Source organism: Hemiscyllium ocellatum, chromosome 5, assembly GCF_020745735.1.
Source record: "Hemiscyllium ocellatum isolate sHemOce1 chromosome 5, sHemOce1.pat.X.cur, whole genome shotgun sequence".
Classification (NCBI taxonomy): Eukaryota; Metazoa; Chordata; class Chondrichthyes; order Orectolobiformes; family Hemiscylliidae; genus Hemiscyllium; species Hemiscyllium ocellatum.
The window spans coordinates 61,682,649-61,710,102 of record NC_083405.1 but is presented as its reverse complement, the minus strand read 5'-3'; the positions used below and the strand labels follow the sequence as shown (position 1 = coordinate 61,710,102).

Sequence of the window (27,454 nt, the reverse complement as noted above, 5' to 3'; positions counted from 1 at the left end):
AGCTGCTGTTGTCTCCTTCCATTATCCTACTTCATTATTCCTCTTTTCTCCTGACTGCAACCCCTTCTTTTCCCTACTCTATCTGTTTCTCTCTGTTGACTTGCTGGATCACAGACTGAAAGATTGGGCCCAGTTTAATGGCAGTGTCGGTGATCATCCACTGGCCAGAAAGTCACTTGTTGTGACCTTATTTTTGGAGGTTAAAAATGTATTGCTGGAAAAGCGCAGCAGGTCAGGCAGCATCAAAGGAGCAGGAGAATCGACATTTTGGGCATGAGCCCTTCTTCAGGAATGAAGAAGGGCTTATGCCGGAAACGTCGATTCTCCTGCTCTTTTGATGCTGCCTGACCTGCTGCGCTTTCCCAGCAACACATTTTTAAGCTCTGATCTCCAGCATCTGCAGACCTCACTTTCACCTTTTTTGGAGGACCTGACACAATCAAGTGACAATCAGCCAGCTAACTGCCTGCTATTCTTTGAGGTCTCATCTCAGAGTTATTGTTCAATCAATGCAGCTTTTGGCTCCCAGCAGTGTCACTGCTTTCTGATTCAGTTGTTGGAGGTGAATCAACTGAGCTAATCTGAAACTTAGCCATTTGTGTAGCAATAACACCAGAGAGAGCAAAGCGGAGCTGTGATTGTTTGGTCTATGTTTAAATATTAAGCAGGAAAAGTTGAACAATCACATGGTAGGAAATTTGAAATGGCATCTTACCAAGCTGGCAGAGATTTGGAAACAAATTGCTTACCATTTATTCAGCAATGTAAGCAGCAAGCGAGAAGAGGAATAAAAAGACAAATGATCATTTATTAATGAGAAAACCCGGCAACCTTGTATAGATACACATTGCTTCAACCTGGTACAGAGATAATGCACTTTGCTCAAATGCATTAAAGCCTTCTACCAGGGCAATGAGGCATTACCTGGAGAAATGACAGGGAGGATTTAGTTCATATAAAGTCTGCAACTGAGACACTGTAATGTGCAAAGCTTGTATTCACTGGAGTTTAGCAGAGCAAGTCTCATCTTGATTGCAACCTATAAAATCCTGAGGGATTTTCTCAGGCTAGCTGTGGAAAAGATATTTCCTCTTCTGGGAAAAATAGGACTAGGTGTCACTGGTCGCAAAAAAAGAGCTTTGTCATTTCGTCATTGAACCTCCGAGTCATGCAGCATGGAAACAAACCCTTTGGACCAACTTGTCTGGACTGACCAGACATCCCAATACGACCTCATCCCAATTTTCAGCATTTGGCCCAGAAGCATCTTCCTATTCATATATCCATCCAGATGCCTTTTCAATGTTGTAATTATACCAGACTCCTCTACTTCCTCTGAACTCATTCCATACACACATCACCCTGTGCATGAAAAAATTACCCCTCAGGTCTTTTTAAAATTTTTCCCCTTTTACCCTAAACCTATGCCATCTAGTTCTGAGCTCCCTCACCCTAGGAAAAAAACCTTGACTCTTCACCCTATCTAAGCCCCTCCATGATTTTATAAATTGCTATAAGCCTCTGAAAAATGCGCCAGTCTGTGCAGTTTCTTCCTATAACTGAAATCCTCCAGTCTCGGTAACATCCTTGCAAAACCTTTCTGCACCCTTTCAAGTTTAACAACATCCTTTCTGTAGAAGAGCTACCAGAATTGTACTCAATGTTCCAAGTGTCAGGGAGAACATTTTTCTCAAAGAGGGTGATGAACATTAGGCACTCTTTCCTCCAACGTTGGTTAAAACAGGGTATTTGAGTATTTTTATGCCAGTGATAGTTAGATTCTTAACAAAGCAAAGGGGTGAAAGTTTTCAGATCAGCCATGATATCAGTGAATAATGGAACTGGTTTGAGGGAACTAGGGCTTCCCTCCTGCTCCTAGATCATATGTCTGTATGTTTATTTTGTTTAGAATGATTTGCCCCTTTCTTGATCTTTATTGTGGCTATAAATTAAAGCACGTTGTGGGTTTGGACCTGTGACACATTTCGGTATGTGGTAGAATGTCATTGTCTGCAAAATAACAAGATTGCAGTAGCTGAGTTGAAAACTAATTGTCAATTGTTGAGTATATTTTTGTATACCTGCCAGATCTATCAATTTCCAGTGACAATCATTTAAAAATGTATTTGACTCTATTTGATTATATTTCCCTTCAACTTAGAGAGACATGATCTCTGAAAATATGTTTGAAGAAGGGAAAGGGGAAACAGCCTAAGAGTCAGTAAAAGCAAAAGCAACTAAAACAAAATTTGACAAAGTAAGCTGAGATGAACAGCTTTGTAAAGGTGTTTTTTTTTTAAAACTTGTTCTCAGAATTTGGGTGTTGCTGGAGAGGCAACATTGATTGTCCATCTTCTGTTTCTCTGAGAGCCTTCCTTTAGCTGCTGAGCTTCTGTTAACTGTGCTTACACGATGACTGACAGGTTGGGAATTCTAGGCTCCATCCAGAAAAGGAAGCAGTAACACATGTTAAAGCCTGGATGATTTGTGACATGCACAAGAAATACCAGGCAATGTCTGTATTGTAGTGCTTTTCTAGCTTGCTTTGCTCTTACAAGTGATGATCAGGAAGGTTGTTATGATATCTGATAAGATTGCTAAATTTATATTACAGTCTGGCCAGGGCCTGGTAACCTTTCATCACAGTCGACAAAGTTTGAGATTCCAGGAAATTACTCAGAGAACGAAATCACAAGATTCCATTGTTTTAGTTGACACCGGTTCAATGAAAGTGTAGGAGGGCATGTCCGGTGCAGTACTAGGCATACCTAACAATGATGTGTCAACAAAGTGAAGCTAAAAAACAGGAGTACTTGCATACAAATAGCATAAACAGCAAGTGATAGAGCTAAATGATCCCACAATCAACAGATCAGATCTAAGCTCTGCAGTCCTACCACATCCAGTTGTGAATGGTGGACAGTTAAACAGCTCACTGGTGGAGGATGCTCCATAAATATCCCCATCCCCAATTGCAGAAGAGCCCAACACATAGTGTAAAAGATTAGGCTGAAACATCGTTGACAATCTTCAGCCAAACGTGCCAAGTGGATGATCCATCTCAGCCTCATCCAGTGGTCCCCAGCATCACAGCTGCCACACAAAAGTGCCTTATCTATAATTGTGGGTATCCATTACTTCATGTTTCATGTAAAGCAAGATAGTTAAAGCCAAATTACTCAGCATAGTGAAGTACAATTCTGCCTTCATCTGGAGTAATTTCCAGTAGAAGCAACGGAGGCGGAAATGTTTTTTTTAATCCCTTCCAATTGGGAATAGTGAGGCCAATTTACTATTCCTGCTGGAATCAATTATATAGGTACAGACTGACAATGGAAATTGAGATATTTTCTGTTCAGACTTCTGGAGCAGGTGGGACATTAACGCAGCCCTCCTGGCTCAAAGATAGGGATGCTGCTACCACACCAGAAGAGCCCCTTTATAGTTAACTGATCTCAGGTGGAGATCCTCTTGCCCAAAGAGTGACACTAGGAAGGCTTTTATTATTCCCCCAGTGATTCTTATCATCAGAGTCCAAGTGAAGGAGCAACAGTACAAGGAAGCTTTTTGTTGTGCGTTTTTGAAAAATGCCGGGGCAACTTGGTGTGTTTTGTCACGTTTCCATGATTTGCACATGCTGGAAAGTGCAAAGAAGTAGTATCTGCCAGCCAACCAGAGTGCTTATCGGAGAAATATCAGGGTTGGGTTGGGGAAATGACCATAGATTCATAGAGATGTACAGAATAGAAACAGATCCTTCGGTCCAACTCGTCCATGCCGGCTAGATATCCTAAATCAATTGAGTCCCATTTGCCAGCACCTGGCCCATATCCCTCTAAACCCTTCCTATTCATATACCCATCCAAAAGCCTTTTAAATGTTATAATTGTACCCACCTCCACCGCCTCCTTGACCACTGCCTAATCTCTCACTTGTTTCATTGCTATTCTGCAAAAAGAAAATCCAGGCATGAACTCCAAGCTTATTTTCAGTCAAGTGACCAGAAATCCAGAGAGCTTGCCTAATCATTGTATTGAGTTTCATTTGTGGTTATTTTCATGTTCTACGGAATGATTTGATTGTAAATAGTTCTCCAAATGATTGCTTATATCTAGTACATTGTCTTCATGTAGAGTTTAGGTTGGTGTTTCCTTTTTCACTTGCTGTATGGTCCTGTCAGTGGGATGTCTGAAGTTGGGGGATTGATCAAAGCGGAATTTGAAGCCTTCTCTCTCTTGTGTCTCTTTCCTGCATGTTTACTGAACTCCCAATTTCCACTTGAAATTTCCTGAGGTGAAATATCAGAAGAAAATTAGAATCTGATATTCTAATCTGTAATTAGTTCCGTCAGTAATGCTTTCCCAAATTTTAATGGCTGATAGAGCCATTATTTTTGCTCTAATTTCTAATGAAAAAAATGAGAGGTGTTTTTGGGATAATATAAGAAACCTGAGAGTTTGAAGCAAAATTTTGAGCATTGCCTGGAAAGTTAATTATGAACTGAGCAGTAAATAACCAGTGTGTACCAAACTGACAGTGATGGACCCCTGGAGATAGGATTGAGGTATTCCTTTTCAAACAAGAATATTAATGAACCTGATGAAATAGAAACAGCAAGAGACCTGAAGTGAGACAGATTTAGTTGGAGCCTCAGATTAATTGCAAAAATATGTCTTGTTGCAGGAGAAACAACCTTGTCTACAGCAATTCAGTTGTAGTGTTCAAAGTCGTGGGCTGCAGAAAGCATTTAAAAAGAAACTGGCAGATCTCTACTGCTAATAGATAGTCTTACAGCCAACAGTATAGCTGTTAAGTTGAATGTTTTACCTAGTCAGACAAATAGTGCTTGAAATTAAGTTCAAATTGGGGGTTACAAACGCTTAGACTTGTTGTTCAAAACCATCATATAATTTTCTCAAATAGGTCTACCCGGTAATTTAAGAAGTCCTGAAGAATATCCTCCTAGTGGCTTTCTCACAAATGTTCCAAGAAAGGCAGGAAAACGTTTCAAGCGATTTGGAAATCGTGAAACTGGTTGGATTTTAAAAAATACACTTTTAACCTTGTCTGTTGAATTTTTGCTAAGCTGTAGTACATTTGGAAGTTTTCCCTTGCTTGTCCCACTGAGCTTTAATACAGTCTCTCAGGGTTTGATGGAGCTGGCGCCTGGGTGATAATGTTGATGTAATTCTGTCAGGACAGACACTTCTGTAACAGATTGATGTAAACTTAGGGCACGGTTCTGGCACATTCAGTGACATGCCTTGTATCCAGAGGTCTCCTGTCAGGATTTATTAATTCAGTTCACTGCATTTCAATTACAGATATTGACAGGAGTCTATTGATCACCTCCCGTGTAATTTGTTGCCAGCTTGGTTACGGATATTTCTACTTTCTTCTCAGATATTGCACCGTGGCTGCACACATTTCAAGCTGCAGATGTAACAGACTATTCACAGCTGATCTTTGACCCGAGCCAAAAAGAACTCATCGTTGGAGCAAAGTAAACTGCTTTACTTATTTATTTTCTTACTTAAGACTGTCATTGACATTTTAGAAAGATGACTTTACTGAGGTTTGTAGATTCCATCTTGAATGCCATTTATTTTAAGTCTCAGAACATTCAGGTTCACTTGACTGCTCTTTTCAACCCAGTTCAGTCTTGAATGTTTGTAAGATGTTATTTAAAGTAACTTCTGTGCTTTCAGAGCTTGGATATCGATGTTTTTTGACAATCTATTTGTACTTTTTCTATTAGCATCACACCTTTAATACTAAATGAAGATAATTAGTATAACAGACCTAACAATGTTATTACTGTCTTTTCACTTGCTTGGGAAATATTGCTTCTTGTCTGGGAATAATGAGCTGATTTGATGGGCGTGATGCTGGACCATCCATTGGCTGAACAGCAGCTGGCATCCTCTCTGTAGGCATTCCCTGCTTCAGTCCCATCCTGAATTAGCACCACTCAGGCACTGAAGTGATCGGGATTAGGGCCCTCCAATCAGAGACTCACTGCTCTCCAGTACTAGCAGCGTCATCAAGAGCAATGGCAATTGGAAGTGGGAGGTCGTATTGAGGTGGGGATGGTGGGATTATAATTTAATGCAGGGAAATGTCATCACCTCCAGCAGATATCCCCTTTGGGAATGGATTGCCCAAGTAGAAGGGACCTTCCCACTATCTTGGCAGGATATACCTGGCATACGTGATGTGGCCCTGTTTGCTGCAGGTTGAATGATATGGTGTGATGAGACTCTGAAATGATCTTTACCTAGAGGATCAATTAGAGACCTTAATCATTTTTGAGAGGAAATGTACGAGTTCAACCTTTTCCATCCTGGGTTTATTCCACACCTTTCCACCCAATGAAACAAAGTCTCTGACTGGGTGAGAAGAAAGTAAATTCTGTAAATATGATTCAAGTTGTCTTCAACTGGAGAATTGATAGAGTGAATGGGGTGGCCTGGGATAGGATTCTAAGCCACATAAAGCTGTCAGTCACATTTCAGGTCGCTTGCTAGCCCTCCAAATAACTGAGGTGTAAGTTACTTCATAAAATTTGTTGTCTCCATGATGTCAATCAATGTAGATGTGAAGTTGCAAAGATGCCCCAACCTGGTCAAAATGTTTATTTTCTTACCAAAAGGCAGGAGTGGCAAACTACTAAACATATATCCCATAGAACAAAAGAATGTGTGCCAATAAACAGCATTTTTCATTTCACCTAAAGAGACAAGAAACCATGTTGCCTTTACATGCTCAGATATGTTGTGCTGTTGAAATTATTTTGAACAGTAGTATTACAACATTTTGCTGTTATATGCAAATAAGGAAATAAGATTGATCAGCCCAAACTTACATGTGACCAAATCTGCTCCACTTTCAATTATATCATTTAGGCTTCATGAGTAGATGTCAGAACATGACCAAGAATATGTTTATTCAGATGAAATGAAGGTAGAGTGGCCATGAGATTTTGTTCTTATATTTCAGTCTTGGATGTGCTTACTGGCAACTTAGTTAATTGGACACCTATATCAGAGGCACTCACATTTGTAGGGAGGATCTGGGGGAGACTGAAAACAGTTGAAATCCTGGAGAAGTGGAGGCTCTGCTGATCTTGTTAGTATATCCTCGAGAACATTTTGATGCCTACCTTTCAATTGGCAGTCCAAAAGGACAGCTTGGCCATAGGAACACAAGCAAGAGGAATCCATAGCTGGACCACTTGGGGATGATCTTGGACAATTGGGAGGGGAGGAGAGCATAGGTTGGGAATCAGAGACAGGGGGAACAGTGTGAGGCGAGATTGTGAATTGGAAAGATTGACGGTGGTTAGCAGAGCAATTTAAATTACAGTCAGTTCTGCTATAACACAGAAATTCTGTTCTCGTGCAATTCCGTGTCGTAAGAAAATCACCATTTCTAGAATGGCGTTATAACCAATACATGCTTTAAAAGTTTGCACAATTGAACGTGTTTGGAATTCATTGATCGCATTATAGTGAATTCACATTAACAAAACATGCGTTATAGCAGAACAACCTGTAATTAATGAAACCGCTGACTTCTCTATTGGGGAGCCAACGTCTCATTGACATCCACCACTTTTAAAACTTTTCTGCCCCAAATCTTCTTAACTACATCATTGGGGAGTTAATGTCAAGGTCATTGAATATGCAACAAAGTGTTCATGTCTCTGCCATCAGTATGTCTTCAATATGGTCAGTTGACTGTAACCTCTTTTCCCTCCCTGTTCCCCATATCCTTTTACATCATTTCTCTTCAAATACTTTACGTTCCCTTTTAAATCATATTATAGACCCTGCTTCAAAGATCACTTGCAGGCAAATATTAGTAGTTTTAATAATCTGTTATATGCAAAGCTTCCTCTAATTTCTTCCTTGTTCCCTGGTTATAATCCTGAGTACATATTCCCTTGTTTACCAACATATGGAAGCAATTTTTCATTATTCACCTCAAAACTTTCCATAATTTGGAAATCTCTTTGATCTTCTTGAAATGCCTCTGCTTCAGCGAAAAAGGTTCCAATTTTTTTAAACTTTCCATTATAACCATTTCTTTCTCCTCGCTGTTAATTTTCCATTCTCCAATATCCCTTTCATCAGAACTGAAGTACACAAGGTACACCACAGTGGCAAAGCCCCTCTCTTAGAGTAACAAGAAATAGTCTGATTTTTCAATGGGCATTTTAAAATGAACATTTTGTTGTGGGATTTTGCTGTTCCTGGAAACTTTGCTTTTATTGCCTCAGAGTTAATTTAGTTGCAATGAAGTGATTAGTACATGGAATTAATTTGAATCTGTGTTTGTGTTGCAGAAAATGTTAGTTTCATTGAGCGTCCCTCACTTTCAAAAAGACCACTCATCATGTAAATCTTATTGCTTGCAGAAACTACCTCTTCAGGCTAAAACTGGAGGATCTGACATTAATTCAGGTGTGTGAAATGTGTTTGTGTTTTACTTGAGCAGGAGTAATGTTTGATGTTAAGGTAACATTTTTGGCAAGTACTTTGATCAATGTACAAGTATTTCACAGAAAAGCAGCATCTATTCCCCTGCTTCTGATCTCCAAGTAGGTTCTCACACCAGAGATGTTTCCCATCATTGATGACAACAAGTTGAAAAGGCATAAATATGACTTCAAGGCATCAGTCAGTATGTTCCATCTTATTTTGGGCCTACACAAGTCACATTAAAGAGACCAGGCCTCGATTTTCTTTCCAGAGTCCTATTCCAAGACCATCCTGTATACCAGGTTGGCATCCTGGAAATGGCTATGGTCAGACTATGGAGGGGATTTTCCAGAACGTGAACTCACTGGAAACCTCATCCAGTTTGGGATAGCTGGTGAGCTGTGCAACCAAGAGAGCCAATGAAAATACCCAATGCTGTTGTTAGTTGGAAAACCCGTCAAGAAAGGGGGCTGTTGCTAATATAGATGGGGAATGCTCTTTAAATACCTTGGGAAGTTTAAAAATAAAATATTTCCACAGCTGCCAGGCAATCAATGGGGAAGTAGGGAAGGGTTTGGAGGGATGGAAGGAGAGGTAGTTAAAGGAGGCCTCCTTGCCTCCTGCGACTGTCACTGGGAGGCTGCCTCCATCCATAGCACATTGCAGCCTTGGCGGGGCCCACATGATGAGTGCCCTCAATTGGTATTTTAGTTTATCTTAATGACTATCTGTCACTGGCAGCAAGCTACCACTCACTACCATTCCAGCAAGCAATCTCACTAAAAATAGACCAGCGACAGAAATGTACCAATAGTCTGGCTGGCACACCAGCTAGGAGTGCAAAATTCATGGCACACCCCATTCTTAACTACTCTGTTTAGAGAATGAAATTCCAACCCCAGGTATTATTTCTTGTTTTGGTAGCTTTCTGAATGATCAAAATTGCATTTTCTTTTATAAAGTTGTTACATATTTGGTTCCTGAAGAAAATAGCCCAGCTTTAAAATCAGGAATGTGTTGATATTGGTCCCAGGGTTTTCTTTTGTTTTCATTCTGTCAGTACTTCATTACTTGATACTTGAATTTTAACTGAAATCAGCAGTGTTGAAACCAAAAGGTTAATAATAAGAGTATAAAGAAAGTAGGAGTATACTTAAGAGAGAAATCAGGGGACATGAGATAGCTTTGGCAAATACAATTGAGGAAGATCCAAAGGGGCTTTACAAATATATTAAGGACAAAAGGGTAACTAGGGAGAAAATAGGGCCCCTCAAAGATCAGCAAGGTAGCCTTTGTGTGGAGCCGCAGAAAATGGGGGAGATATTAAATGAATATTTTGCATTAGTATTTACTGTGGGAAAGGATATGGAAGATATAGACTGTAGGGAAATAGATGGTGACGTCTTGCAAAATGTCCAGATTACAGACGAGGATGTGCTGGATACCTTGACACAGATAAAGGTGGATAAATCCCCAGGACCTGATCAGGTGTACCCAAGAACTCTGTGGGAAACTAGAGAAGTGATTACTGGGCCTCTTGCTGAGATATTTGTATCACAGGTGAGGTGCCGGAAGACTGAAGGTTGGCAAATGTGGTGTCACTGTTTAAGAAGGGAGGTAAAGACAAGCCAGGGAACTGTAGACTAGTGAGCCTGACGTCGATGGTGGGCAAGTTGTTGGAGGGAATCCTGAGGGATAGGTTGTACATGTATTTGGAAAGGCAAGGACTGATTCGGGATAGTCAACATGGCTTTGTGCGGGGGAACTCATGTCTCACAAACTTGATTGAGTTTTTTTGATGAAGTAACAAAGAGTATCGATGAGGGCAGAGCAGTAGATGTGATCTATATGGACTTCAGTAAGGCATCCAACAAGGTTCCCCATCCGACTGATTAGCCAGGTTAGATCTCATGGAATACAGGGAGAACTAGCCATTTGGATACAGAACTGGCTCAAAGGTAGAAGACAGAGGGTGGTGGTGGAGGGTTGTTTTTCAGACTGGAGGCCTGTGACCAGTGGAGTGCCACAAAGATCAGTGCTGGCCTTCTACTTTCTGTCATTTACGTAAATGATTTGGACACGAGCATAAGAGGTACAGTTAGTAAGTTTGCAGATGACACCAAAATTGGAGGTGTAGTGGAGAGTGAAGAGGGTTACCTCAGATTACAACAGGATCTGGACAGATGGGCCAATGGGCTGAGAAGTGGCAGATGGAGTTTAATTCAGACAAATGCGAGGTGCTGCATTTTGGGAAAGCAAATCTTAGCTGGACTTATATACTCCTAGGGAGTGTTGCTGAACAAAGAGACCTTGGAGTGCAGGTTCATAGTTCCTTGAAAGTGGAGTCACAGGTAGATAGGATAGTGAAGAAGGCGTTTGGTATGCTTTCCTTTATTGGTCAGAGTATTGGTCAGAGTATTGAGTATAGGAGTTGGGAGGTCATGTTGCAGCTGTAGAGGACATTGGTTAGGCCACTGTTGGAATATTCATGCAATTCTGGTCTCCTTCCTATCAGAAAGATGTTGTGAAACTTGAAAGGGTTCAGAAAAGATCTACAAGGATGTTGCCAGGATTGGAGGATCTGAGCTACAGGGAGTGGCTGAACAGGTTGGGGCTGTTTTCCTTGGAGCATTGGAGGCTGAGGGGTGATCTTATAGAGGTTTACAAAATTATGAAGGGCATGGATAGGGTAAATAGGCAAAGTCTTTTCCCTGAGGCCGGGGAGTCCAGAACTAGACAGCATAGGTTTAGTGTGAGAGGGGAAAGATATAAAAGAGACCTAAGGGGCAGCCTTTTCACGCAGAGCTATGTGTATGGAATGAGCTGCCAGAGGATGTGGTGGAGGCTGGTACAATTGCAACATTTGAGAGGCATTTGGATGGGTATATGAACAGGAAGAGTTTGGAGGGATATGAGCCGGGTGCTGGCAGGTGGGACTAGATTGGGTTGGGATATCTGGTCGGCATGGATGGGTTGGACCGAAGGGTCTGTTTCCATGCTGTACATCTCTATGACTCTATGACTCAAATAACAATTCACCCAGGTATTGGCAGTGCTGTGAAGACAGCTATCCATTAGATGGCAGCGTTCTTTCCACATTCATTCCTTATATGAAGATCCATAGGAGCTGAATTCAAGTCAAGCAATATTCACCACACAGAAATGATATTACAATAATTTCTTAATTATATCAATTGTTGTTACCAGTTATTATCAAGGAATTTAAAGAATGAACAAAAATACGTAACATTCAGTATCTCTGCCTGTTTACAGAATCACAGTGATAGCAATTTTGAAGATGCTTTAAAGATTAGTGAGCGCAGGCCAAGGGTTAAACCCGGGACAGTCCTTGTCTGCTTGACTGAATATCACAAAATACATCTTCACTGAAACGTATTACTGTTCCCTATTGATTAAAGGAAGCAAGAAATTCACATTAGCATAAAGGGTTTAGTTTGTTAGAGTTTATGCTTTCCTATCCAGTGTCTGCCTATTTTGTTTCTGTTTGTTCAGACAAAAGCAGCATTTGACATGTTGCAGTAGTTTATTCAGAAGTATACTCCATGCAAACCCGTTACTGATGGTCAATCTTCAAAGCCAGTCCTGAATTGAGTTAGGTGAAGGGAAACAAAAATTGGTAGTTCTGAGAAATTCATTTTAAAGGGGAAATACTTAATAGGTTTTTTTGTTTACCCTATGTATCTTAGTCACAGTATTCCAGGGTCTGATGCAAATCTGTGAATGAATCTGGAGTCTGAATTGTTTGCTCAATATATTCTCTCAAGTAGGTGGAAAATTGGTTTTACATCCACCCCTGTGGTTCAGGTTTGTAATTACAGCTTTAAGTCATTAGAGTCATGTTAATATTTGCAGATAAATCATCTCTTGGCACAATGAAAATTTTAAATTCTTTTTGGATTTATCTCAAAATGCAAGCAGAAAAAAGTCATGCGAACCATTCAGCTATTTGGCCTATGTTAAGTGAAAACATACTGTATTTTTCTAACAAAAGCAAAATATTACCTGTTTGGAATGCTTCAAATTTGAAAATACCAGAAACAGTCAAAAGGGCAAGCAGCATCTGTGGCGAGAGAAACCAGGTTTACTTTACAGATCAATGACCTTGCTTAAGGATAAATGATGTGAGAGATTTTAAGCAAATGAAAGGGGCAAGGTAGAAACAACCTATATATTCTTCTCTATTATACCCCTTACTTTGCCATTGAACTATCTAACAACCTTTTGCCTATATTTATAGTGTGAATGTAAAGTTTGCTCGTTGAGCTGGAAAGTGTGTTTTCAAATGTTTCGTCACCATACACAGTAACATCATCAGTGAGTCTCCTGTGAAGCATGGGTGGTATGGCCTGCTTTTTATTTATGTGTTTAGGTTTCCTTGCATTGGTGATGTCATTTCCTGTGGTGATGTCATTTACTGTCATGATGTCATTTCCTGTTCTTTTTCTCAGGGGTGGTAAATGGGATTTAAGTCAATGTGTTTGTTGATAGAGTTCCGGTTGGATGTAGCATGCTTCTAGGAATTCTCATGCATGTCTGTGTTTGGCTTGTCCAAGGATGAATGTGTTGTCCCAGTTGAAGTGGTGACCTTCCTTATCTGTATGTAAAGATACTAGTGAGAGTGGATCATGTCTTTTTGTGGCTGGTTGATGTTCATGTATCCTGATGGCTAGTTTTCTCCCTGTTTGTCCAATATAGTTTTTGTTATAGTTCTTGCAAGGTATTTTGCAAATGACATTGGTTTTGCTTGTTGTCTGTATAGGGTCTTTCAAGTTCATTAGTTGCTCTTTTAGTGTGTTGGTGGGTTTGTGGGCTTCCATGATACCAAGAGATCTGAGTATTCTGGCAGTCATTTCCCGAGATGTCTTTGATGTAGAGGAGAGTGGATAGGGTTTCTGGATGCATTTTGTCTGCTTGTTTGGGATTGTTGTTGAGAAATCAGTGGACCGTGTTCATTGGTTACCCATTCTTTTTGATTATACTGATTATACTGGTGATTTTCCTCTGCATTTCATAGTTCCTCTGTGCTGCAGTGTTTGGTGGCTCGTTGAAATAATATTCTAATGCAGCTTCATTTGTGGATGTTGGGATGGTTGCTTCTGTAATTCAGTATTTGGTCTATATGTTTTGTTTTCCTATAGATGCTGGTTTGAAGGTCCCCATTGGCTGTTCGCTTTACTCTGACATCTAGGAATGGCAGTTTGTTGTTGTTTTCCTCCTCTTTAGTGAATTTTATGCTAGTAAGGGTATTGTTGATAGAAATTGACATCATCACAGGAAATGACATCATCAACCCAAGGAAACCTAAACACCTAAATAAAAAGTGGGCCACACCAACAGTGCTTCACCGGAGGATCACTGATGATGTTACCTAGTATGGTGACGAAACATCTGAAAACAAGTCTTCCTGCTCAGTGAACAAACTTACATCCAGAATCTCAACCTGAGCTATAAATCTTCTCAAAACTCACTAATATGTATACTGTATTCCACACATTGTTCATTTCCTGTGTGAAGCTGTTAAATCCAAATGCTAGTTAACATTCCATTTTCTGAGTCTCAGTCAATGTCCTGGTCACAAAATATATGTCTTTATCAATTCCCTTGATATATTTGAAAATGTGATTGAGCATTCCTCAACATCATACTTTATTCTGTGTAAACGTTCATTAGGCTGTTTTCATTAGAGAGAAGGTTGAGAGGTGACTTAATTGAGACATACAAGATAATCAGTGGGTTAGATAGGGTGGACAGTGAGAGCCTTTTCCACAGATGGTGATGGCTAACCTGAGGGGGCATAGCTTTAAATTGAGGGGTGATAGACATGGGAAAGGTATCAGAGGTAGTTTCATTACTCAGAGTAGTAGGTGTGTGGAACATACTGCCTGCAACAATAGTAGACTTGCCAACTTTAAGGGCATTTAAGTGGTCATTGGATAAACATAGGGATGAAAATGGCATAGTGTAGAATAGATGGGCTTCAAATTGGTTCCGCAGGTCAATGCAATATTGAGGGTCGAAGGGCCTGTACTGTGCTGTTGTGTTCTATGTTCTATTCTAGACAGGTTAGTGTGCAAAACTTAGACCAAGTCAAAATAGGAAAAAATATGAGAATATAAATGACTTCCCTAATCTTCATTAATCTTGTGTGAATTTATTATATAAAATAACAGCAACCTATATCTATAAAGCGTCTTTAATGTATTAAAATATTTCAAGATGGCCACAGTAGCATTACAAAATCTCATGCACAACTACAGAAGGAGATAAGAGGACAGATGACCAACTGCTTGGCTAAGGGCACAAGTAATATGGAATGTCTTAATGAGGAAAGAGGGAGCGATGTAGAAGAAGTTGGTGATTCCAGAGCTTGAGTGAAGGTAACTGAAATGGCAATCACCAGTCATGGAGCAATTAAAATCAGGGATGCCAAAAAGGCCAGAGTTAGTTGAACACAATTCCTGAAAGTTGTGGCACTTGAAGATAGCACAGAAATGGACAGAGATGAGGCTATGGAAGGATTTGAAATATAGATGAACATTGCTTGAACAGTAGCCAATTGTGTAAGTCAACAAGCACAGGGATGACAAGAGTATAGGACTCGGTGTGATTTAACATGCGCATAGCAGAGTTTTTGGTGACTTTACAATTTATTAAGTGTAGAATATGGTAGAGCAGCCAGGAGTGTTTTGAAATAGTAATGCTTGGAAATGAATGAGGCTTCAATAGCAGATGAATTGAGTCAATGATAAATCAAGCTTTATTGCAGAGGTGGAAATAGGAGGGCTTAGTCATGATGTGAATGTGTGTTTAGAAGCTTACCTCTGCTTCAAATATGACACCAAAGTTGGAAACAGATATACAAAAAACATTTGTTTGTGCAGTATTGGATGTTGGATAAGCTGCCTTGGAAACTTCAAAACAGTGGTTGGTTGTGATTGAAAGAGTTGGTGGTGAGCTGAAGCAGATGTATTTCGTACACTTGTGAAAATTAATGCTTTACTTATGAAATATGATGCCGGGGGCAGCATGTAAATTAGAATTAGAATGGGACTAAAGAGAGATCCTTTGCTGTTCGTGATATATATTTTGACCTACAACATGTATGCATAAGGATCAATTTCAGAATTTGTGGATGACATGAAACATTACCAACCATGAGGAGGACAATGTATCACTTCAAAAAAGACATAGTCAGTTTGGTAGAATGAACAGATAAGTAGCAGATAAAACTTCATGCAGAGAAGTGTGAAATGACTAACTGGTTGAAGAGTACAGTTGGATTCTGAGAAAATATTAGGTACAATTAAAAAGGCTGTGTAGAAACAGAGGGTCCTGGTCACAAGGTGGTGGGACGGGTTGAGAGAGTTGTTAAAGCAAATGCATCTTGGGTTTATTCATTAGGGGAATAGAGTATAAGAGTGAAAAAAAAACTGTTTAACACTGAAGTGAAAAATTGAGTCCAGAACAGGACCCCGACAATGCTGGAATATGAAGACATTCAAGATTGTGCAGAAAAGATTCACAAGAATCTTCTCAGGTATGAGGAGCTTCAGTTGTGTCGATACAATGGAGAAATTGGGCCTGTTCTCCTTGGAGATGAGAGGATTGAGAGATTTGATAGAGGTTTTCAGAACCTATAGAACTGGAATGGATGGAAGATTGTCCTCAAGTCTGAAGGTTAAGTTAAGAAGATTGTACCTGGAGATACTATTTTTGTATACAGATGCAACATTTTCCACTGTATCTCTTTCTTCCTTTTTATGCCGTGTTTGCCAATTTTATAATGACCTCACATATTTGTTTTCCAACATCAATTCTTTAACTTTAGTTCTTGTCACCTCATGATTACTTAGGGTCATAGAGATGTTCAGCATGGAAACAGACCCTTCGGTCCAACCTGTCCATACCGACCAGATATCCCAACCCAATCTTGTCCCATCTGCCAGCACCCGGCCCATATCCCTCCAAATCCTTCCTATTCATATACCCATTCAAATGCCTCTTAAATGTTGCAATTGTACCAGCTTCCACCACATCCTCTGGCAGCTCATTCCATACACATACCAACCTCTGCATGAAAAGGTTGCCCCTTAGGTCTCTTTTATATCTTTCCCCTCTCACCCTAAACCTATGCCCTCTAGTTCTGGACTCCCCAACGCCATGGAAAAGACTTTGTCTATTTACCCTATCCATGCCCCTCATAATTTTGTAAACCTCTGAAGTCACCCCTCAGCCTCCGACACTCCAGGGAAAACAGCCCCAGCTTGTTCAGCCTCTCCCTGCAGCTCAGATCCTCCAACCCTGGCAACATCCTTATAAATCTTTTCTGAACCCTTTCAAGTTTCACAACATCTTTCCGATAGGAAGGAGACCAGAATTGCACGAATATTCCAACAGTGGCCTAACCAATGTCCTGTACAGCTGCAACTCCTGTACTCAATACTCTGACCAATAAAGAAAAGTATACCAAATGCCTTCTTCACTATCCTGTCTACCTGCAACTCCACTTTCAAGGAGCTATGAACCTGCACTCCAAGATCTCTTTGTTCAGCAACACTCCCTAGGACCTTACCATTAAGTGCATAAGTCCTGCTAAGATTTGCTTTCCCAAAATGCAGCACTTCGCATTTATCTGACTTAAATTCCATCTGCCACTTCTTAGCCCATTGGCCCATCTGGTCCAGATCCTGTTGTAATCTGAGGTAACCCTCTTCACTCTCCACTACACCTCCAATTTTGGTGTCATCTGCAAACTTACTAACTGTACCTCTTATGCTCGCATCCAAATCATTTATGTAAATGACAAAACGTAGAGAGCCCAGCACTGATCCTTGTGGCACTCCACTGGTCACAGGCCTCCAGTCTGAAAAACAACCCTATTCAGAAATAAAATAGATTAATATTATAGTTTAATGTCAGTCCAGTGATCTTAATTTCTTAAACTATATTCACCAGGCTATTTGATTATTGTTTAACTTAATATGCAGAATCTTCCCAGCCCCTCAATGAAGTGTGTAATAATGGGTCTATTGGAAAAAATGGCAAGAAATATGAGATTCTTAACATTTAAGAGAAATAGTCTGAATTTTCACTGAAGAGTGTAATGGCAAGAGGAGACTTTTGCTAGTGAGTGGGGAGGGGCCTATTTACATGCATTTATGACTCAATATTACCTATTCTGGCCTTGTTTATCTGCATTTTGCTATTCTCCTGCACAGTGGAGAGAAAGTAGTTGGCAACAATTCCTAACATGAAAATCAGAACAGGTGCCTGATGCCTTCAGCTCCTTGATCCTCCTCTGGACCCCTATTTTGGCCAGCAGTCCTCAGCATTTCAGGCATGCTTCATGGCAGTGACTGCCTGCAACCCGCATCCACAGAGGTTAGCGTCAGACGTACCATGCCATTATGGCACTCTTTTAAAAAAAACTCACTCAGAATACAATTCAACACTTCAGTGCTGCACGTTGAAGGTCACTGATATATTTCACTGTAATGCTGCTGCCAGGTCGTTTGTGCAGAGGGACAAGCCCCCATCTCATGAATGAGGAAACAGTGCATCTCAAGCCTCTTCCTTTGCTTTCTTAGCGCTCCCTCACGTTGTGCTTATTTGGATGTCCATTGTGTCTCTGCTTTGCCTTTTGCACATTGTTGCTCCACAGTTGCTGTGTCTTGCATTTTAGTGCAGTCACAAAGCTCAGATGTCCCGGAACACTGTCAGTGAACTGTGCTGTCTCCTGGATTGGAACCTGTGACCTGAAGGGATGGGTAGCCATTCCCTTTCCGGTGGCTGTTAAAGTGACAGCTGTGCTCAATGTTTGTGCAACTGGCTGCTTCCAAGAATACACTTGAGACCTTTATAAGATCTCTCAATCCTCAGTTTATAAAACTATCAAGATTGTTACCAATGCATTTGTGTCAGACCACACTGCTTCATCTTGTTTCCTCATAAGGAGGTCAGTGTTGTAGCCTGAGCACTAGGCTTTGTCAACATAGTTAACATCCACCAGGAGCAGGGCATTGTAAAATATACACATGCGGCATTGAGAGAAAGTACCTGACTTCATCCAGAGAAAAGATTTGACTCTCAGTGTTTAAACCATCTGTGATAATTGGTACTACACCTTAAAAGTCTATGGCAGGTACAGTAAGTTAATGGAATCATTCACAAGCAGTCCAGGGGTTTGGATATAGACAGTCGGGAACTTGAGGCAGTCAGCATCAGGGATTCTATACCATTACAGTCTGGGGAGTGGGCCATGCTCAGGCCTGCATGTCTACTGCAACCAGACAGGAGGTTCATTGGGATTCACACTGAGATCAGTCAGAAGCTTGGTCATTCATCAGTCAGGTCAGTCATTCTGAGTCCATCAGGAGGTGAGCCATGATAAGTCCGGAACAATGATGAGATATTGTGCTGGGCATTAAGGAAACAGTCGAAAAGTGTGGCACTGGAAAAGCCCAGTGGGTTAGGCAGCAACATGACACTCCTGATGAATGGCTTATGCCTGAAACGTTGACTCTCCTGCTCCTCGGATGCTGCCTGACCAGCTATGCTTTTTTAGCGCCACACTTTTCAGCTCTAACCTCCAGCATCTGCAGTCCTCACTTTCTGCACTCTTTTCAAACAGCGTTCCAACATGGCAATGGCATTAAGTATAGGTAGCTAGTGTGGCCTGATTCTGTAGCTGCAGTTACAAAGACAGTTGATCTGACAATGATGATGTGAAATGGCAATGCATTCATGAATATGAGATTCTGTTTGCACTGTTGTGCTCTCAGAAGCGTTTCTCTTCATTTGCCTCCCATGGGTACTGTGAAAGGGTTATTTGTGGCTGGCAGCATTTGACCTGGTGCACAGCTGGGCTTCAAATGTGGCACTGGTGCTAGGATTCGCTGAAGGCCCTGTCAGTGGTCATCCCTCTGCTGGGGTAAGTACGTGAAATTGCAAGCAGGTCGGCATATAGGTGTGATACATACATAATAAGGTGAGCAGCAGAGAATTGTGAGAGATAATTCACTACAGCTCACAGAGCGAAACCCTGCATGAAACTCCCTAAAAATTGGCATTTAGGGAAGATTCGCCCCTAGGGTCACTAATTTAAACTGGGTAGTGAAGATGGAGTTGGTGTGTTGCAGATCACTCAAGGAGTTCAAGTTGTTGCGTCAGCCTACACCTCTGCATGTGTTGCAGTCTGGGTCTATGGACAGTGAGAGCAGAAGCTGTTACATTCTTTCCATCATGTGGCTGACCAGGAATCTTTCCTGTTTTTGTTGCCTACCATTGACACGTATTGGAATGATTTGTAGCCGTCTGTATTGCCTCTTCATTCTAATGTATGCTAACTTGAGAGCAGCCTAAGAACCAACCTTCGTCACAAATATAGTGGCATTCACACTGAGTTGGTGACAAACATTATCAGACCATGTTTACTCATTAAGTCAGTGGTGGAGAGATTTATGTGATATTTAATTAACTTTTGGCTGAGGGGTTCGCACTTTGATATGTATGAGGTCAGTGCTGCATTAAGTATTGTAAGTCACTACAATTGTGTCTACAAATGTTTATTGATACAATCAGGCTGTAATATGTTCCTAAATAGGTGGAAATTGAAACAAATTATCACCAATGCATTATGGTTATTTATGCTCTATTTAATAAATTATATTTGATCCTTCTACAGTATAATGGATGACAGATAACTAATTATATAAATGAAATATTCTATCCTCCCTAGATACAATTTCTTCCAAAAAAGTTTTATTGAACGTATTGAGTACAGACAAGCTCATGAGAACCACTGCAGAAATAATGAGGAAGAAAATAAATTATGTCAGGCAAGAGATAGAGACAGAAACTTAAAGAGGTAATTTGCACAGATGTACTGACCTGAGAAAATGCTTCTGCTTAATTTCAATTGATGATGGGGGTGTGGGGGGAGTGCGGGGAGCAGATCAACAGAACTGAGTACTTCAAACCTTTGTTATGTATCAAAACAACATTGCAGGTGGAAAGAATACAAAGAATAGCAATTATGGGTCAATTTCTGACAGTTGCAACTAATAGCATCTCTCAGTTACAATGACAGCTATTAAATGGCATAATTTGAAATTTCATGAAGTTCATGAAGGTATTTAATTATACCCTTGTCTCTAATTAATTTGGTCTATGTTAAGATCACAATCTTGTGCAGCGCTGAGCTGTAAAGGAAGCCATATACACTTCAGTAAAACTGTTAGCTAAGCTGGAAACCCAGGGAATTGAAGGTAAATTACTGAGATGGACAGGAAATTGATCAAGTGGCAAAAAACAGAAGGAGTTGGAATAATGAGTAAGTTCTCAAATTGGCAGAACGTGACTCATGATGTCCCACAGAGATCTGTGTTGGTATTTCAATTATTCACAATATTCCTTAACAACTTGGATAATAGCAAGACCTAATAGCAAGAAAAGTCAAATATCCAAATTTGCTGATGGCTCAAAATTGGGCAGCATGACAGCAGCAGAGAATTACAACAGGAAATCGATAGATTAGGGGAATGAGCAATGCTGCAGCAGATGGATTATAAGACGAGCTCGTAAGAGGTTATTCATTTCAGACCAAAAAAGGCTAGATGGGGCATTTTTTATAAGGGACAAGTACAGTGGATGCCCAGTAGGATTTGGGGATTCAGGTGTATTGCTCTTCAAAATGCCATGAACAGGTGCAGAAAATAGTCAAGAAGGCAAATGGAATGCTGGTCTTCAAATTTAAAGGGCTGGAGTATAAGGAGCGAGAGTGTGGTGCTGGAAAAGCACAGCAGGTCAGGCAGCATTGATGTTTCGACATAAGACCTTCGTCAGGAATGAGGCTTGTGGGCTGGGGGCTGAGAGATAAATGGGTGGGGGTGGGGGTGGGGGTGGGGCTGGGGGACAGGTAGCTGAGAAGGTGATAGGTCGATGGTGGGGGAGAAGGTGATAGGTCGAAGGGTGGAGGATCTATCACCTTCTCCCTCACCTTTATCTACCTATCACATTCTCAGCTACCTGCCCCCAGCCCCACCCCACCTCCTCCCATTTATCTCTCAGCCCCCGGCCCACAAGCCTCATTCCTGATGAAGGGCTTATGCCCGCAACATTGATTCTCCTGCTCCTCAGATGCTGCCTGACCTGTTGTGCTTTTCTAGCACCACACTCTCGATCCTTATACTCCAGCATCTGCAATCCTCACTTTCTCCTGGCAGATAAGGATGCAGACTTTAAGCTGCAGTTATACAAAACTATAGTTGATCCCATTTAGAGTGCTGAGAGCAGGTCTGGGCACTGCCCTTTAGGAAGGATGTCTTGGTCCTGGAGGGAGTTCAGTGCAGGTTTACAGGGATGATACCTGGCCTGCGAAGGTAAAGTTAGGATGTGGGATTAGACAAATTACGCTTTAATTATCTAGAGTTAAGCTAAAGGGTAATTTAATCAAAGTCTTAAGAATATTAACAGGGAAAGGTAATGTAGATAACAAGAAACTATTTCCACTGATTGAAGATTCGAGAATCAGGAGGCATAGTCTGAGAATTAGAGCCAGGCTATTCAGGACAGATGCTAGGAAGCACGTCTACTTGCTAAGAGTAGTGCAGATTTGGAACTCTCTTCCTCCAATGGCATTTAATGCTAATTCAGCTGTGAAATTTAAAATTGAGATAGACAAGTTTTTATGAGGTGAGGGTATCAAGTGATATGGGCCCAAGTTCAATATATGGAGTTAGACACAGATTAGTCATAACCTTTTTGAATGGTGGAACAGGCTGAAGGGGCTGAATGGCCTAATCCTGTTCTTATGTTTCTGTATAATGATGGCAGCAAGAATTGCAGCAATCTGTGGTGAACTACACGCTATATGAGTGTCTCAGAGAAAATAAAGTAGATTAATTGGTTTTCATTTTTTTTGACTTGCTGGTAATTTTTAACATTGACAAGGCATTAAAATACCGAAGGCAACATACACCTATAAACTGAGTTTGTGGCATTTTGTCAAAAAAAAGCAACATAGCTGTGAAGAGAACAGGATTGACTACAGCAAGCCTTACATTCCCTGAAAGATGTAGGAGCATTGACATGGTGTGATCGGTTTAATTATCCACAATATTATTGTTAATATTTTTGTGATATGACCTACTTGGAAGTCAGTTATCAATGTGTTATTGACAGCCAGTTGTTGAAGCCAGTTGCATTCTGTGTAATTCAAACAGCTGCTGAATTCACAGGTAGCCACTTCCAGCAGTTAGTGCAGTTTGTACAGCATATGCTGTGCACCAGCCTCATTTTGTAGAGCCTAGCTCTCAGTTTTTACGACCGTGTGTATCAAGCTGCAGTAAATTTCTCTTATCAGATTGGGCCCAAAAAAACAGCCCAGAACACTGATCGGTTCACAGAGCAAGAATCAAAGGTGATTTGGAATGCAAATGAAATGAAGAATGTTATAAAGACAAGCATCTGCAATAAACTGAAAGAGTCAGACATACAAATAGATATGATCAAGTGTGAAATAATTGGGGATTTTGGAGATTTGGCTGAAGGGTGACCAGGGATGGGAACTGAATATCCAATGGTATTCAGCTTTAAGGAAGGACAAATAAAAAGGAAAAATGTGTGGAGCAGCATTGCTGGTTAAAGAGGAAATTAATGCAACATCCCTCTATGGATAGAATTTAGAAATACAAAGAGGCAGAAAATTATGGTAGGATTGTTTGTGGACACCCAAGCTTTAGTGACAACGTTGGGGGAGGCATTAAATGGGAAATTAGGGATACAAGTAATAAAGGTACAGCTATAATTAAAGGCAACTTTAGTCTGCATATAAATTGTGCAAATCAAATCAGTAATTTCTGAAGTGTGTATGGGCTAATTTTCTGAACAATATTTTGAACCAACTAGAGAACTAGGCTAGGTATTGTGTAATGAGAAAGAAATGATTGGCAATTGCCCTGGCTGAAGGGTGACCATAATATGATAGAATTCTTCATTAAGATGGAGAATGGCATAGTTAATTCTGAGACTAGGGTGCTGAATTTAAATAAAGGCAACTGCAATTGTGAGAGATACAAGCCAGCTATGATAGATTGAGGAATGTTATCTAAGGGCATGATGTTGAATACAATGGCAAACATTTCAAGAACGATGGAGGAACTGCAACAACTGTTCATGCAAACCACCTTCCCTTCCATTGGCTGTGTATATACTTCTCACTGTCTCAGCAATGCAGCCAATATAATTAATGGCCCTTCCCACTATGGTTATACTCTCTTCTACCCTCTTCCATTGGACAGATGGCACAAAAGTTTGCAAACATGTACCAATAGATTCAAGAACAGCTTCTTCCTCACAGTTATCAGACTTATACATGGATCACTCATACATCAGAGTTGATCTTTCTCTGCACCTTCCCTATAGCTATAACACTATATTCTGCATTCTTTTCTATTACTCTTAAGTACTTATGTAAGATGTGATTTATCTAGATAACAAAAACTATTGTTTTGTGCATTATCTCGGCACATGTGACAATAATAAATCAAATCAAATCAAATCAAAGTAGGCAGAGGACACAAACCTAGATCAGAGAGTGAGCTGGATGAGGATGAGGAGGATGCAGATATGTTTTGGTACATTTGGACAACTTTAGTGGGCAAATGCATGGCAGATACAGTATGATGTGGATAAATGTGAGATTTAAAACAAGACAGCAGATATAATTATAGATTGAGTAAGGGTGAGGTACAATGAGATCTGTGCAGTTAGTGGTGAAGAAGGCAAATAGTTTGTTGGCCTTCATAGCAACAGGTTTCAAATACAGGCGCAGGGATGACTTGTTGACGTTTTACGCAACCTTGATGTGACCATGCTTGGAATATTATGTTCAGTCTTGGTTTCCTTACCTAAGAAAGGATGTTCTGGCTACAGAGGGACCGATTTCTGGATGGCAGAATGACATATGATGAGACACTGAATTAGTTAGGACTATATTCATTGAGATTAGACAAATGAGTCGGGGGGTGGGGGGCACCCTATAAAATGTTAACAGGATGGATGTTCCCAATGAACATAGAATCCAGAACTAATGGTCACAGTCTAAGGATACAGGATAGGCCATTTAGGAGTGAGATGAGAAGAAATCTTTTCTTCAAGAGAGTGGTGATCCTGTGCAACTCTATGCCATTGAAAGCTGTTGAGTTCTAAGCTTTGAATGTTTTCAAGAAGGAGCTAGGTATTGTTGTTAAGAGTTAAAGAATCAAAACTTTAAGGAGAAAGGGGGAACAGGATTAGATGAACAGCCATGATCATACTGAATAGCGGAGCAAGCATGAATTCTATGTATTTGTTACGTATCTATACGTCTATAAAAAGGAAAGTCTTTCAGTTGATGTACTGTTCATGTGTTCAGTAAATGTGTTCACAAAAATGTTTTTGTGTTGTCTTTTTTAAAAAAAACTCAATGATGTAATTTCTATCTATTTTGACACTTGTGCAAAGTTTGAAAAATGTAATGTTTTTGGTACAGTGTAATGTTTTTGGTACAGTGATTGATACACTGAAGTTCACTGATAACCCACAGATCAGTGGAAAACTGATGCAAAAACACCTTCCTTAATGTTCTTAGAGTTCAAGATGGGAAAAGCTCTGAACTACTTCAGGTTGTGTTCTCCTCTCCTTTCCTGATGGGTACTGGGTTACAGTTTTCTCGGGCAATAGACAGCTTCCAGCACTGAAGGCAGCTCGCCATTCGCATGTAGACCTAGATAGTGAACAGACTACTCATTTGTGGCTTGTATTGGAGGAGGACTCCTTCTGAAATGGTGATTTTAATCCTTTAATCCCTCTTTCAGACCAACCAAAACTCAGGTTCCTTTGTTTAAACTTTTGTTGATGTGTGCATGGGTGGCGTATTCCATCAAAGGTGGCACAAAACACAAACTATACTACAAAACCAATGGTTTTATATTATGTCTGGAGATAACAAGCTTCTAATCAGTATATCATACATTTACTCACCCATATCTCTATTCAGCTGTGTTCATGTAGTCTACATTTCAGATTAGTGCACATGACCATATTATCTAATCATTTTCAAATCAGAACACATGATCATGTTATCCAATCATATCATAACATGTTCACATCTTCTAGCTTTAAGTATGTGTTTGTAATTATCAGAAAACCTATACTATCTTTTTTCCACTTCTCACTCCAGAGTAACTCCAACAAAACATTCCAGCAAGAGCACTAAGTAGTGGTGAGGGGCAGGAGAACTGGCTGCTTTTTTGAACTCCCTCGACCAAGAATGCGAAGTCCCCACATTCAGTCCTTCCTTTATTTTAATATGCAATATATGCACAGATGAGCAAGTGTTTTTGTGATTTAAACAGAAAATGCTGGAGAAATTCAGCAGGTCTGACAGCATCAATGGTGAGAGAAAGGAGTTAGTGTTTTAAGTCCAAAATTACTCTTCAGAACTGTCAATCAGACAATGTTTGAAATGCTTCTTGGTTCCAGAGCACCAGTAGTTACAGCATAGGGGAAACTGATTTATATGAAAATAGTGTCTAAGGCACTCTTGTTGACCTCCAATCTAGAATTTGCTGAACATCATGCTGTTGAAGACTTTACAGTGGGTGCTTTGAAGGTCTTGTTACCGAACCTGTTTTGATGTGCTATGACATGTTGCTGGAGCAGGTGGGACTTGAACCCAGGTCTCTTGGCTCAGAGGTAGTGCACTACCACAGCAGTTGAACAGCCCCTTAATATTGTTAGTTGTGAGCGTTAGAGTTGTAGAAGTTGACAAATTATGATGTCAGTCAGCAATCAAAACTGATTTGAGGTCTGACCTGTCAGTTTTGACTATATCTCTCTCGTGAATGCCTTATTTCAAGTACACAGCCTGTTCAGCAGCACAAGAGACCACTCCCCCACTCCACCAACATTATGTAAAGCTCTCCCATCCAAATTGCAGAATAATTGCTTTCTACCATCCACTTACTTTTCGCTGTGTTAGTGGAAGTGCTGGATTTCTGGAAGAGTTCCACAGAGTTGCTTAAATTTGCAGTGAATGCTGATGGATGCTGAGTGGGTGCTATATGATTCTGAAAAGCCTGCGAGGACATGAAGGGGACTTGGCTGCAACATGGGAGAAACCTGGAGTAGAGAGTAAGAAGAAAATAATCTCTTCACAGAGGAGGACAGGGAGAACTTTCAGCAGGAGGCTTTACCTGCCGAGGGTCTTTAGACAGTGTTTCTCCTTGCACCTAAGGCAATACCATTGTGCCTATGCTTCACCAGGAAAGTGCTTATGGAACTGTCCCACCCCTTGGAACATGTGGTTACAGAGTAGTATGAGGACAGCACATTGACCATGGCTTAGACTGTTTTCACCAGTGGATCCTTCCAGATTGGAGCAAGTGACACATCCCCAGATCTTCAGCTGCTGCCGAATGCAAGAGATCATCAAAGCTTTGAGTGCAGACAAGGGCTTTCTCTGGACAGAGAGAAGCAGGCAAACTATACATATGATGTTTTCAAGAGAACAGACTTCCCCACAAAACAAGGAGCTATCACCTGGACCTCCTTGACTTTATAGCAGCTGCATCTCAATGGGAAATGTACTGAAACCACAAAGTGTACCACTCACTTGTAGTTGTTCTACGACCACATCCAGCATATCATGCTAGAGAATGCACCTTATCCTGGAAGCAGTCATGATACATTCATTCTGTGCCAGTCCACTGATCCAGTAATCCTTCCAGCAGATTGCTGTACTGGAAGGTAGCTGAATGGGTAAGGACTATCTCCAGCCGGTTGATGAATCAGCTCCACAATTTCTCCATATATGGCCAGCAACAAGGTACACCTTTGAGCAGGTCATCAGAGGCAGGAAGCAACAACTTTGCTGTCATCACTGCTCAGGAGAAGCATTTCAGGACTCT

General features: G+C 40.6%; 1 protein-coding gene across 4 annotated transcripts in view; it reads left to right on the top strand.

Moving 5' to 3' along the window:
* sema5a (sema domain, seven thrombospondin repeats (type 1 and type 1-like), transmembrane domain (TM) and short cytoplasmic domain, (semaphorin) 5A) overlaps window positions 1-27,454 on the top strand; it is a 236,376-nt gene that overhangs the window by 109,451 nt on the left and 99,471 nt on the right. For all 4 annotated transcript variants that reach the window (XM_060824788.1, XM_060824787.1, XM_060824786.1 and 1 more), the window contains 2 exons: window positions 5,404-5,503; window positions 8,420-8,465. In XM_060824788.1, coding sequence (XP_060680771.1) covers window positions 5,404-5,503; window positions 8,420-8,465 — 146 coding nt within the window. The remainder of the gene's footprint in view (window positions 1-5,403; window positions 5,504-8,419; window positions 8,466-27,454) is intronic.